The 13,681-nt window shown below is 41.8% G+C and overlaps 1 protein-coding gene across 1 annotated transcript in view; it reads left to right on the top strand.

Moving 5' to 3' along the window:
* ZC3H6 (zinc finger CCCH-type containing 6) overlaps positions 1-13,681 on the top strand; it is a 28,867-nt gene that overhangs the window by 4,887 nt on the left and 10,299 nt on the right. The window contains exons 2-5 of the mRNA XM_048934825.1: positions 8,409-8,586; positions 9,786-9,911; positions 11,446-11,701; positions 13,538-13,659. Coding sequence (XP_048790782.1) covers positions 8,409-8,586; positions 9,786-9,911; positions 11,446-11,701; positions 13,538-13,659 — 682 coding nt within the window. The remainder of the gene's footprint in view (positions 1-8,408; positions 8,587-9,785; positions 9,912-11,445; positions 11,702-13,537; positions 13,660-13,681) is intronic.

The following is a 13,681-nucleotide window of genomic DNA, read 5'->3' as shown; positions in this document are numbered from 1 at the left end:
GTTTTGGCACGTCTTATCCTTGCCTTTCTGGCTTCCTTTCCTTTATATGGGAGCACAGTATCTGCTAGAGCAAGCCTGGGTACAAAAGCAGAAGGTGGGTTCAAAAGCCAAGCAGTCTGCCCTGTAACTTCTCACTGCCAGGCTGTAGGTTAATATTGCTGTGCGTTTGCAGAGTGGTCAAAGCTAAAGGACAGCTGAAAGCTGTGCCCTAAGTAACCTGTGAAATGCTGGGAAAGGCTGGTGCTCATTAAACACTGGTTTGTTGCTAACTGCAAGCACATCTAGTTTTTGTAGTTCTTTTTCATTCACAAGAGCTGTAGTGTAGTGAATTGCAAAGATTTGGTCAATTTTAGCCCTCTACCATCCTATTTTAGGCATGTGACTTTCGTGATGTAGTTGTGAGGAGTGATGAAGTAAAGGGCTGCACAGTCACTAGTGCTGCATGGGGTGGTGTGGAGCAGCAGGAGTGCACGGAGAGCTGGAATAGAGGGGCTGAAGGAGAAACCTGGTTTGGGGTACTAAACAAAATGTCCCCATAAAGGAGTTAAGGAGAAGAAATACCCAGGGTGGCCTTTTTCCTTCTGGCTGCTGCCAGAAACACTTGAATTTTTCTCTTTCCTGCATTATATGGCATTATTACAGATGGTATCAGGATAGGTGTGTGGGGCTGTCATCAGCATGTGTAAGTTGTGGGCTCTTAGTTTCATGCTTCTATATGTGAATGAGTTTTTGGACATCCTGCCTGTTTTATGATAACACGTCTTTAGAACTAATTGCAGGAAAAAGAGGTGGAGGTTGAACAGTGTGCTCATTTTAGGAGGAGATAAATGTTACAGTATTTTATTTTTGGACTATAAAATTTGGTTATCACCAGAAATTAATAGTTGCTTAAAATTAATTACTTGATGCATTAGGGTTCTGCTCATCCATAATGTTTGCACTCTTGTTCCTGCGTCCCTTCTGTGCACCAGAAGGAAAAGAGAGAGGTTTACATCCCGTAATTGAGTTTGTCTAGTTGGGGTAATTCTTTTGGAACCTGTTAGTTGTTAGTATTCTCCTTAGGGCTTATCTAATAGATACAGTCAAATGCATCACACTGTAAAACAGTGTAATTATTTTTAAGTAATAGAATCACAGAACGGCCTGGGTTGCAAAGGAGCACAGTGCTCATCCAGTTCCAACCCCTGCTGTGTGCAGGTCACCAACCAGCAGCCCAGGCTGCCCAGAGCCACATCCAGCCTGGCCTTGAATGCCTGCAGGGATGGGGCATCCTCAGCCTCCTTGGGCAGCCTGTTCCAGTGCCTCACCACCCTCTGTGTGAAAAACTTCCTCCTAATATCAACCTAAACCTCCCCTGTCTTAGCTTAAAACCATTCCCCCTTGTCCTATCACTGTCCACCCCTGTAAACAGCCGTTCCCCCTCCTGTTTACACGCTCCCTTCAAGTATTAGAAGGCCCAAATGAGACCTTTCCTCAGCTGTCAATGAAACCTACCAAAGATGAACTTAAAATAGTATTTGATAGAGATTTACATCTTGGTCGTGTGATTTCATTCATGTAAGTTCTTAGTGTATGCAGCAGTATGAGTCTTGTGTAGCACCTGCTGTGTTTGCACGTGTACTGAGTAACTGTGAGGGGGATTAAAAAGGAGTCCTAAAGGGAAACCCTTCTGTTTTCCTCAGTCCGTGGTGTGCTGAGTAGCTGCATTTACTTCTTGTGTCTTGGGCTTTGGGAGCTTGAGTTGTACATCTTTGAACATAAGGGATGTGATTTTTAAAAATGACTCGGGCTGAGGGCAAGAAAGGTGATAGAAAGCTGAGTCTGAATGGTAGAAATTAAGCTGGAAATGTTATAGTAATGGTGGGTTACTTCTCATGTTGTATAATTGATTTTGCAATGATTTTACCAGACTGACTCTAGTGTCCAAATAATTTGGCTTTTGTGCCTTTCTAATCCATTTTGGAGATGCACTAAAATGGATTTGGGGCAGTGGAAACGCTTTACGGTTTTATTCCACGTATCCGTCGAGTTCCAAGTATCTGGCAATTGTGGATTAGGGAGCGATCCATCAGCAGTGTTGGTTCTTTCTCCTGCCTGGTTCCTGGAGGAACCTCTTCCTGGAGAGGGACCAAAGGTTTTTTTCATTCTTTGGTACGTTGTCCTTGTACAGGGATCATAGGAAAGGATCAGTGCCAGTGTGCTGCCTTGGCTTAGGCTTTACCTCGTGGTGTTTGGGTGATGTTGTTTAGTTTTGCATTGCCTGCGTTTTGGATATCAGGATTGCCTTTGCTCTCTCATGGGTTATAAGGAAACAGTAGTATCGATTGCCAACTCGTTTTAATTATTAAGCTTCTCCAGAACTTCTCATGAAGAGGTTCCAACAGGTCAGGCAGTGGTAGCCAAACAACCGACTTAAACTGGTTATTTAATGAAGATGCTGTGGTTTCTCTTCCAAAAGGGCTTAAAATGCAGTAGGAGATGTCTGGTGTGTGCAGCAGGGCTGCCCGTGTGAAGCCAGTGCATGGCCTGTGGAGTTGCTGCCTGATCTTTGGATAGGTCACCCATGGGTGGGCTGGGTGCTGCAGAGAGGGATGTGCTTTTTCCTAAGAGGCTGCTGCTCAGGATGGTTGACAGTGTAAGGAATGAAAAGAGGGTTGGTATGCCCTTACAGCTTGAGTATTGTCTTCCAGCTGTCACTCTGTGGAAATGGATGAGGAGGAAGAGCAGTCTCAAAGCTTGTCTTTTCGGCTTCTGATCGTGGTTCGGGCCGTCTCTGCCAGCGTGAGGAGCTCGCTGCTTGTAATGGCAGTCTGTGCTCTCACAAATGCATGTGACATTGCCCATTCACTTGAGTGCAGCATGTGTGGAATCCACTGAAGTGTGCCTTTCTTCTAGCGGTGGCTGTTGCCCTTTCCCTATGATTTCTTTGCTCTGATTCTTTTTTCTCTTTGGAAACGCAGAAGAACATGTATCAAATACAGAGACAGCAGATGCATCAGGTTTAGTTCAGCCTTCACAAATGCAAGTGTAGAATTCAGGGAAGTAACACGTGGCAGAAGGTAAGAGCAGTTGGCCAGTGTTTGTTCCTTCAAAGCAAAGGCCATCTTTTGACTCCTCAGGTGTGGGTCGTGTAAGAAACACATCCCAAATTGATCTCAGTGAAGGATGTTTCTGTGCTGCGTTGTAGGATAGTTGAAAGATAGCTGAAGCCTTGTAGAAAATAAATTGATGGTTTCTTGTTTTTATAGATCAAGAAAATGCTGTTCTTGTCAGACGCTTCCAGCAATAATACCAGCAGACTGAGATACTGTGTAACTTCAGAATCCTCCCTGTGCTGTGCTGTGCAAAACAGAAGTTCCTATCGTCTCTTGTTACATCAGCAGCCTGACTGCAGGGATGTGCCAGGGGGGAAGCAGCATGAAACTAGGACCCGTTTCCTAGAAAATCAGCCACTAGCTCTGTTTTTTTCCAGACCACAGCTATTTGTTGACTTTCATTACTCATAGTGGGAAAGGAGGTAGTCCTGGTTCGCAGCACCGAAAGCCCAGCGCGGAGCTGCTTGCTCACAGCCAGCAGTGAGGAATAAGTGCTGGAAAGGGGTCAGCTCTGTGCTCGCTCAGCAGCGTCCCACTCCTGTTGTCACTTCTGAGTGGAAAAAAGGCCTGAACTGAGGGTGCTTTCTGCCCTGTCACTTCCTTCAGACTTCCTTTGAATTAAATCATTTCCAAGAAATGGTACATTTTAAACCATTACACTTTCAAATTATATTTATGCACCAATTTTTTTTTTTTTCTTTTTTTAAGCATTCTTTAAGTTTGGCACTTAGAAAATTCTAGGTTTTTGTGGAAATAATCTAAGTGTTTGGAGAGTAGAGAACTTTGGTAACCGTACCTTGGAAATGCAATCCAAAGGATAGTGTTACTGGGATTCTGCACAGTGGTTCTACCTGGAAAGTTACTTGAGCCCTGTGCACATCCCAGAACAATAAATGCTCGACAGCAGCTCCCAAAGGAACTGGTAGCTGGCAAATGCCTATTTCCCAAGGAGCATTTACAGCCTGTATTTTACTGAAGAAAGTATTTTAATTGGGTGGATGTTCTTGGTGGAGTGAGCTTTGCTTTCTGTGCATCTCTCTGCTCCCTTCTGGAGCCTTCTCCAGTTGTCAAAGTTTGCTGCCTGCCATGACTTAGCAAACAGAGCTGTCTTCAGTACATATCTAGAAGATGATTTTCTCTGGTGACCCAGGAGTATTTGTTTTCAGTTCTTTCTTTTTCCATTTTGTAGTTGGTGATCCACAATCCTATGTGTTGTTTGTGCACTGTGGTTGTTAACAGTATTGGGTTCTAGCAGGTTCCAGGAGATGCAGCAGGACTAAACACAGGACTCATGTCTGTCTTTTCCCCTTTTCTTCTCCCTGGCACACGCCTTTATTCTTACAGGAGGTCAGACCTGTGGCTTGCTTCTTTGTGAGTATAGGACTGAGGTGGACAAATTGCACAGTGATTTAATCTAGACTAATTACTACTTCTGCCCTAATACCTGTTACTGCCCTCGGCGCTCATTTAAGAGTCACTGTGTGCTTAAGGGCTTCATTCAGCGGTCCAAGATTGTTAACTGTTCTAACTGGAATAAACTATTATTATGTTTTGGTTCCCTCTTCTATCATTTAAGTATGGTCTGCTAATTTGAATATTTTCAATTTGTATTGCTTTCTTATGATCCAGGAGGCAAGGGAGAGTTGGATACTTTTCCTCAGAGGAGGAAATGCATTCTGGCTCCCCTCACTTACAAATACTGAAAATACTAAAATCAAACCCAAAACAAAGGAAATAACTGACAAAGCTCTGGACAGAAATTAAGCACTTCGTTCATAAAGCTTAAAACCTGATATTACAGAGACAAATAGCCTTAAAAATTAAGAGTTGCCTCCCAAATCTTCTAAACCTTTTGAAGCCTCGAGGCAGTGAGAACTTCATGTTCCTTCTGGCTCTTTTGGGGGGATTTTTGCTGTCCTTCTCTTGCATTCTGTTAAACCTTTCATAGACCTGGTGGTGCTGCATGAAGAACTGGAGGGCAGTTGGTGGAAGTAGTCAGAAAGGCTGGGTGCCAGTTTCACTGCTGGAAGAGAGGAGTCTGAACTTGAGACATGAGCTCAACAGAGAGTGCGCTCTTCCCTGTCAGTACATTTCTCCTGTTGTCTCTATCTTGTGTTACTGTAGTTATGTAATTTCAATGCAAGGATATATATTTTTTTTAATTCTTGATTCTATTATTTAGTGTTACTGTGCTCTATTGTGGTCCTATTAATGCTGCTCAAATGTTATTCAAGCAGTCTAGCTTAAATGCAGATATTCAGTATTTGCATCATAGCGATGGACCACCAGCAGTTCATAATTTCTTTAAAAAGAAATGATGATCGTGGATCATCTCTGGAAGAACTCCTATTGCCTTCAGAATCAGCACACTGCAGAGCTTGCATTCTGGTTTCACGTAGTTGGGTTTGCAGGTTTTTTAGTGTGTAAGTACCATTACCAATTATTTTTTTTTCTCAAATAACAGATACAAAGTTATCTTAAAGTGCTGTTGGAAGGTTACCAGCATTATCTTTGGGTCCCAGGTTCATTTCATTTCTGTTGCTGTTTTCTTTTACACCAGGAACGATTGTTGAATGGAAGTGTCTTGTTTAAATCAGGGTCCCTCGGGATCATTCTGTAGCAAAGGAGCATCAGACATGATGGATCATTAATCCTGCTAGCTAGTTATTCAGGGCAGACTGCGGGCAGAGTGGGTTTAGTTCAGGCATCTTTTGGTTTGCGTGCTGTAGTGGAAATGCTAAGTCACAGCCTGAACCATTGAGCACCTGGTGGGAAAGCAGGGCCAACTCAGGGGATCCCCCCCTTCCCAGACCTCACTGAAGGGTTGGAGATCCCTTCCTGCCTGAGGCCTTCCCAAGGTGAGCAGCTCTTCTCCTTCGTTTCTTCCTCTGCAACTGCTGCATTTGGGCTCATTTGCTGTAGCCAAAGACTTTGCTACCCCGCTGTTATTGCGGTCCTTTCCATCTCACTGTGGCATTACACATACCAGATCATTTTACTTTTTTTCAGCTAGCACTGTTGCAAGTGAGATCAAGACCTGCCACCTGCCTTTTCCTTTCTCAGCAGCAAGGCACAGGCATATAAAAATGTCACCTCTTGGCAATGACAGGAGTATTCCTATATTGGCTTTAGATCCCTGTGTTTCAGGAAGACAAATCATCTCTGAATATATGAACGTCACAGGATGTGATAAGTTGCAGCTTTCTTGGGCTTTGCAGTCTGTCCTGAGGTTCTTGTAGCTGTTTGTCACTTCTTCCTTCTCTGACAGAAAAAAAAATATATCAGCAGCTTTGAGGGTTGATTTTTTTTTTGTTACCAAATTGGTTTTCCCAGGCTTTGGACACGGATGTCAAACTGTTTTCTGCTTAAACAATTGTACATATTAAAAAAAAGTATCTGTGCAGTTGTAATGGTGTAATTGTTCTCAGCTGTTCCATAGCGTAGATCTGAGCGGATCAAAAATCTTCATTATTCCATGTGTAGAAAAGGCTTTGAAATCCTCCAATGCCCAGTTTTTCAGTTGTTTGAAGTACACAGAGGCATAGATCACCATTTTCTGTGACTCCTGGACTTGTCTTCCCTGCCTCCCACTCCTGCATTCCCACAGACATCGGAATGTATCCTGCAAGGAACTCAGCAGCCACGGGCTGTGCACAAACTTGCAGCCTTCAATAGCATGTAGTTGCAGTCCTGTTTCATACAGCACTGATGCTGTAACACCTTTGAATCTTTGGGACTGACAGTTCTGTTTTAACACTCTCCATCAGATGGATCGAGCTTTATGATGTTTGTTTACTAGTAAATGAGGATTCTGACTTCTAAGGGTTGTGATTGTGATCTTGTATATGATTTTCTGCTATCTGCAGGCTTTTCCCCTTGCTTCAGCTGGCAGCATTTCTTGAGTTTCTGCTAAATCCGCTGCACTGAGGGTGATGGTTTCCAGCACTGGGTCACCAGTGGTGTTTTCTGTAAATCTGCAATCTGTAAAAATTCAGGATTGAGTTCCTGTAAGGTTCTGAATTCCAGAAGCAGTAGAAAGTGACATAGAGATAGTTATATAGAGCCCAGTTATTGAAGTTTGGGAGTAGTGTATTGTGTGCATTCACTGCTAAAAGAAGCAAATGCCAATTAATAGAAGAGGAATTGAGATTGCTTCAGCAGTATGCAAGGAGTAGGGGTTGGAAAGACTTTGGTTTGTGTTGTGTTGGATAGATTTCTTCCCGGGTGAAATAGTTTTGGAGTTGTTATTTGAGTCAGAATGTAAAATGTAAAGGCTTAGTAATCACAGATTTATATTTTTTTCCTGTACAGGTAGAGATCAGGACAAACCTTCCTATTATACCTGAAGTAATGCACTCTGTATTATCTATTTATTTTGAATACTCTAAAAAAAAAAAGACTTTTCAGACAGTCACACATGCAGAAGTTGTGTTCTCATGCATGTTGTTCCTCCTACAGTGGTTGTGTCAGTTACTGCTGTGACATAGGGAGCAAACTCCTACAGAAGTCAGTGCTAGGTGCTTTGGAAGAAACCCACAGCAACCCCACAGAGCCAACAAACAGGTGTCCTAGCACAACAGCAGCATCAGGTGTCTGTGTTCTGTGAATATTACATTGTAGCACATGGACTTTACGTGTCAACTACTCCTTTTTTCTCCTCTGCTGCTAAGAATTTCTTTGAAAGAATCAACGTAACCGTGACTGTGATTCTCCTTTTTGGAACTGCTCAGGACGTTGTTCTTCAGAGGTGCTTTAGTTGCAGGAGCTGGTTGGTGTGCTGATGGAAACGCATTCCTATTATGGTGCATTCTTTTCCCTGCAGTTCCCAACTGTTGGTTTGTGTGATTGCTACTCCTGATGATTTCCACAGAGCCTTTGAATTTGGTTGTGTCTGTTCTGCAAGTAGAGCATGATAAAGATGTGTTTAAAGTGTTGTAGTTGAATTATTTCTGGAAAAGGTTAAAGTGCCCTTTCAGGTTGAAGTGGGTTTAGGTGCAGCACTGGGTGATATGTTGAAGCTGCAGTTTCAGCTAGCTTGGGCAAAACTGTGGAAGAACAGAAGGCCTTTGTTCTGAGAAGTTCAATATATTTTTTTTTGGCAGTACAATTAAAGGATGTTTAATGGCTTAATTCCATTTTTCTTCACAAGAAAACCTGAGTATTTTGGGGGTGTTGTGTGTGTTATAATGTGTATTTGTGTGCATGTGACAGTGCAGCTGGTGGAAAGAAATACTGCGTGCTTTTCTTTTTACTGTGCTGTTACACAGTTGAGATGGGTAATATGACAATGTTATTGTATTTTTCCTCCTACAGAGAAGATGGAGAGCTTGAGGATGGTGAAATAGACGATGCAGCTTATGAAGATGTGAAAGAACATGGTTCAAAAGATGATAAACAGAAAAATGAGAAAGGACACAGAAAATCACGGAAGAAACGCAAAAAAGAAAAAGAAAAGAAAAAGTCCAAAAGGAGAAGACGGGATAAACACAAGGTCAGGAACTGCAAACCAAGAAATGGAAGTGCTTATTTTAATAGCAGCTTTCCAGGTTTAGACAAGAATCCAGGGAGTTAGAGAAGTCGTCTGAAAACAGCATTACTATACAGACAGTCGTTGGACTCTGCTTGTTTTGAGTTTCCTGTCTTAATGGTGCATTTCAGCCTTGGAGGATTTGTTTAAGTAGACTTTTGACACATGGCAGTGCATGTTCATGTGTTTCATGAGTTTGTGTGGGGTGAGAGATCGTAAATCATTAAATAATCAAGCTATAGCACATTCCAGATGATAGGCAAAGCTAACAAGTGAGTTTCTAATTCAAATGCATGCGTGTCATTGACTTTTTAAAGAAAAACAAAATCAGATTGAGTCTAACTGTAGTTTTGTGATACACATCTTCATTGGATGCTTGTTTACTATCAGCAAGGGTGATGGTAGCTGAGCAGTAGGGAGTGAGCTTCCTTGCTCAATTCTGTTTGTTCAGGTAATTACTGTATTTATGGAAATGCAAGATCTCATGCTAGGTGGGTGAATTCTTCATTAACTTCATTAAGATGATGTGTATAATGTACATTTGAATTGGTTCTGAAGTAGATGCGGGGGATTTTTCACCTAAAAAATTAAACTCACTTGTCATTGACTAAAAATCACAGCACTGTAGAATTCTGGTATGGTTTTGAGGAGAGTGGCAGAAGAATTACCATTGATTTGTGTACAACTCGTTGTCCCTCTAAATCTTCTGCAAAACTGTACATCTAAGTGCACCTGGTATGAACTAATGCTCTTTTCTCTCAGCAGAAATTGAGTGCTAATCTGTTCTTTGGTCATGTGCAAGTTTTTAGCCCTCTCCAAGATTTCTTTTAGCCTTCCAGCAGCATCTCAACTATGTTGCAAAGAAGTAGGGCTCGGAGGCAGACCCATGGGAAACTGATGTAACCCAGTGTAACCACATAACCCTCTGTGTTTTCGTGCAAAAGCCTCATAGGATCAGATCTCTTTCTCTGATAAAGAGAGTGGGTCATCAAAGAATGTGTTTTCTTTGGTCTCCCCTAGAGGCAGAGGTTGAGGACAGTTAAGAAAATGTTTTTATATACAGGTTTAGTGCTCCCTTTAAGTTACTATGCAGCAGACCAGTTGCATAATAAATTATATAACAGCATTTTAAACAGCTGTTTTCTTCTGTTTGTTTTTTTCAGCATAACTCTCCTTCCAGTGATGACAGTTCAGACTACAGCCATGACTCTGATATTGAACGTACAGAAAGATCGCATAAAAAAAGTAGCAGTTCTTCATACAGAGATTATGATTCTTCGTTCAGTCAGGTAGTGCTTCTTTGAGCTGATGTCTCATGTCTTTATTTGGGCATGCATATGAAAATGCTGATGTCAAAGATGCAGTTTTTGAAAGCTGATTTGATCACAGTGCCCCTTCTCACAGCTTCAGACAATGCATATAGTTCTCATGTCCTCTGAGTGGAAGATGTAAAGCATCATCTGGAGCTTAAATGTAGGTGATGTAAACAAATTTGATACAAGTTTTCTGCTGTGCGGAGGTAATTAAAGCTACGTTGGATTTGGATTGTACAAAGAGGAAAGAGGTTCTTGAAAAGTCACCTTGAAGTTTCTAGAATGGGTGCTGCTTTCTGATAGCTCAGTTTGTCCTGGCTTTTCTCGGTCTGCGCAGCTCAACAGCTCTCCTGGACCACAGGGTGAAATAAAATGCCGTTCTTGACAAGTGAGACAGAGGAGCTGGAGGCTTGATGGAACTGCATTACTTCAGAGGAAGGGATGCTTTCCTTTTAGCCTGAAACCATTCCAGAAAACTCCAAATGAGCTTGATTTATTAGTGAGCTGAAAATGCTGTCTGCTGAAACTGGAGAAGGGACAGTACTGGCTTGGGAGTGGCCTTAAGGAGTATTTCATCCTGACTGATGGGGGCGGAACAGATTGTATCATGTGTGTCCAACATGATCAGGAGATGCAGGTCACGAAGGGAAAGATGGAATTCTCACCATGGTTCTAATGAACCATTTGTATATTGGTTTTAACAAGTTGAATTCTAATTCTGCCTGCTGTTACTAAGAGAGAGCTTTGTTATTAATGCCAACACAGGATTTTTGTTGCAGTCCTGAGTGGATACTCTTCAAATTGTTTTACTCCATACACCGAAGTAGCCTGAGTTCCAAGAAGCAGCTCGCTTGCAGTCTCCACCAGTCTCTAATCAGCTTTGCTTCTTGACAAATGTCCAGTAACTTCTCAAATTCCAGCAAAACAAGCATTAAAGAATCTTGCTGACATATGCTATCAGTACAAAGCCTCCAAACTAAGTGTGAAAAGCTTGAAACTGCATATTATATTGTCTGTAGTAACATAGTTAAAGGAATTCTTGAAACACGAGTGCCACTGTGTATTCTTACATACCTAAGCTCAGCTGTGAGGATCTCAATATACAATGTTTTTCTGAGCACGTTCTAAGCACTTACCTATTTTTTCCTCATGCTGTACTACCTTCTGTTTGTTTTTAGAAGAAAACCACTCAGAATGCAAAGGATTGTGTACATGAAAATTCTCTGTCAGTCCCTCTGAGAAACGTTCTGGAGTATAAATGCTGATGCTGTTCTGTTCACAGAATCACAGAATCACACAAACAAAACCTTTTCCCTATATGCATTCCGAGTCAAAAGTACTAATTTTTACAGGATAACTGATTTTCACTGTTATTAATGCTTGTTTGTGCAGATGTGTGGTCAGCATGACAGTATAGCAGCATAAAAGCAATTGTTTTTGTAGGGCAGTTTGGAGGGGTGGTGTCTGAAATATTGAGCTGGTTCTAAACAATGCAATCCCTTTCGTGCAGCATGGACACGTATCTGGAAATTACATGAGTTCACAGAAAATGCAACATAAAAAGAATGTAAAGAGTAAGGAGTATGATGACTACAGTCATTACAGTGATGAGAACTTTGGTAATTATAACGAGGAGGAAAAAGATGAAGATTTTGCCGATCAGCTCAAACAATACAGGCAAGCTAAAGAGACCTCCAGTAGCGATTTAGGACCTCCGTTTATGAAAGAACCAGTGAAAAAACAGGGGATGAAAGGGATCCAGAAAGGTAAGATGATTTGAATTGTTAGCTGTTAGTGTTGGTGGTGGTAGCAGTTGTGTCCTGTGTCATTTCAGAATGTTTGTGTTGAGAGGTGTGTGAGGAGAGCTGCCAGCAGTGGCTCTCCATTGGGCTTGCAGCCTCTCATCAGGATGTGGCATGCTGTTTACTGAGAAGGAATAATATTGTATGGGTGCACTTCTGCCTTTACTGAGGGACAAAAGTAAGCGTTGGGTAACGTGTCAATAGTAAATAAATAACCTGTTTAAAAACAAACAGACAAGATCTCAATTGTGTGACTGCCAGACTAAGAAATCATACAGCTGTGAAGTGCCTTTCTGGTGGAGTTCATGAAAGGGTGAAGAAAAGAATATGTGACCTGTGAATTCCAAAATGTGGCTTAGGCCAAAAATACATACAAGTCTGCTTAAGGTACCTCAAAATTTTGATGAGTGCCTAAGTTTATCAGTATGCCCCGTAAGTGTGCTATGATCCTTTTCTTTTCTCAACTTCTTTTCCTTTTCAAAGCTGGACTGATCCAAAGGCCATGAGGAAGTGCTTCTCTGCAGAAACATACTTCAGAAAGAGTCATGCTGCTTTTACTTACGTGTGACACAAACATAATCATGCAAGCATTTTCACTTGCACCTTTCATTTGGTGTCTGGTCATAACATTGTAGTGCAGTTCATTGAGCCAGCTTACATCTCTGCCTCTGCTATGAGGAGACCTTGAACTCCCTCATCTTTTGGACTCCCTCATCTTCTTGTTTCTATTTGTTGTCTTGGGGCATGGAAGGTTAGGTGAGGGAGACAGCACGTGCCACTTACACTTATTGCACAGGTATCCTGATCTACCATCTGGAAAAATGGCACTGCTTTGGTTTTTGTGTGAGATAAAAAGTTGCCACCAATAGCATTTATGGAAACCATTGATTCAGCTTGAATAATTTTCTCCCTTTATTTATCTGCCACACAAAATCTGAGCAGGGTTTCCTATGAGTGTGTACGTATCTTACTAGTTTGCAGGGAAGATGCCATTTTGTAGGAAGGTAGAAAGCTTTCTTTCCTTACTTTTGTGACAATCTTTTGTCTTTTTTTTGGTTCAGAACCAAGTAAACTCACAAAAGTTTGGCAGAATCTGCTTAACTGAGACCAAAAAATGTTTGTTTCCCATACTGTTTGGTGGTACTGCTTCAAGATCTCTGTCTTTGCAAGTTGCAGCCTTGCTGTGGAGGGTGGCTTCCACCTGCAGCAGGTGTGACATCTACAGAACTTGTTTTCTTTGGTTTTAAATGGATTACAAAAGTAGATAGAAACTCTGTCTCAGTGTTTTTAGTTCTGACCATGACTCATGGTGTGCTGATAGCTGGAAAATTACCACCCTGAAACTTCCAGACAGCGGAGTGTTATCATATTCAAAGATATTCTGTCCCGTTAGGTTATGGCCTTTGGCTCCTTTCATGCTTTCAGATACGTGTGCACACCTGGGTGTCAGCTGTACTGATGAGTTCTGTGTTCAGAAAGTGCCCAAATGGCACAAAATGTTTCAAGTATTTGGGCTTGTTTGAAATCATCTCTGCACTTCCAGTTGTGAGAAGCTTCTTTGAAGGGGATTAATTGTGTGTGCACTTTGTCAGCCTGCTGTTGATTTGAAGAGCTTTCCAAAGAGCAGGCAGTTGCACAGAGTTACCATTGATGTAGTTCTACCTGCCAACTCGTGATTCAAGATAGCATTTAGGAATTCAGATTGCAAAAAGATATTTGGCTTTATGTTTGTCTGCATTGGATGTCTCTAGATAGCTGTACTTTTGGAGGGCATTTTAAAAGGTTGCTGCTGTGTTTCAGGTATTTCTCAGCGAGGTAATAATTATGGGGTTGGAAGAGGACGTGGAATGCAAAAGAAATTGAAGCGCAAGGATCGTGGAAGAGGAAGAGGGGGCAATAAAGGGTCTGATGGCTTTCATGAGGTATGTGGAATTAAGCTTCTAA

The sequence above is a fragment of the Lagopus muta genome, chromosome 2 (assembly GCF_023343835.1).
Source record: "Lagopus muta isolate bLagMut1 chromosome 2, bLagMut1 primary, whole genome shotgun sequence".
NCBI classification, from domain to species: domain Eukaryota; kingdom Metazoa; phylum Chordata; class Aves; order Galliformes; family Phasianidae; genus Lagopus; species Lagopus muta.
Note: the sequence above shows the minus strand (reverse complement) of the source record. Positions and strands in the feature narration are given on the sequence as shown.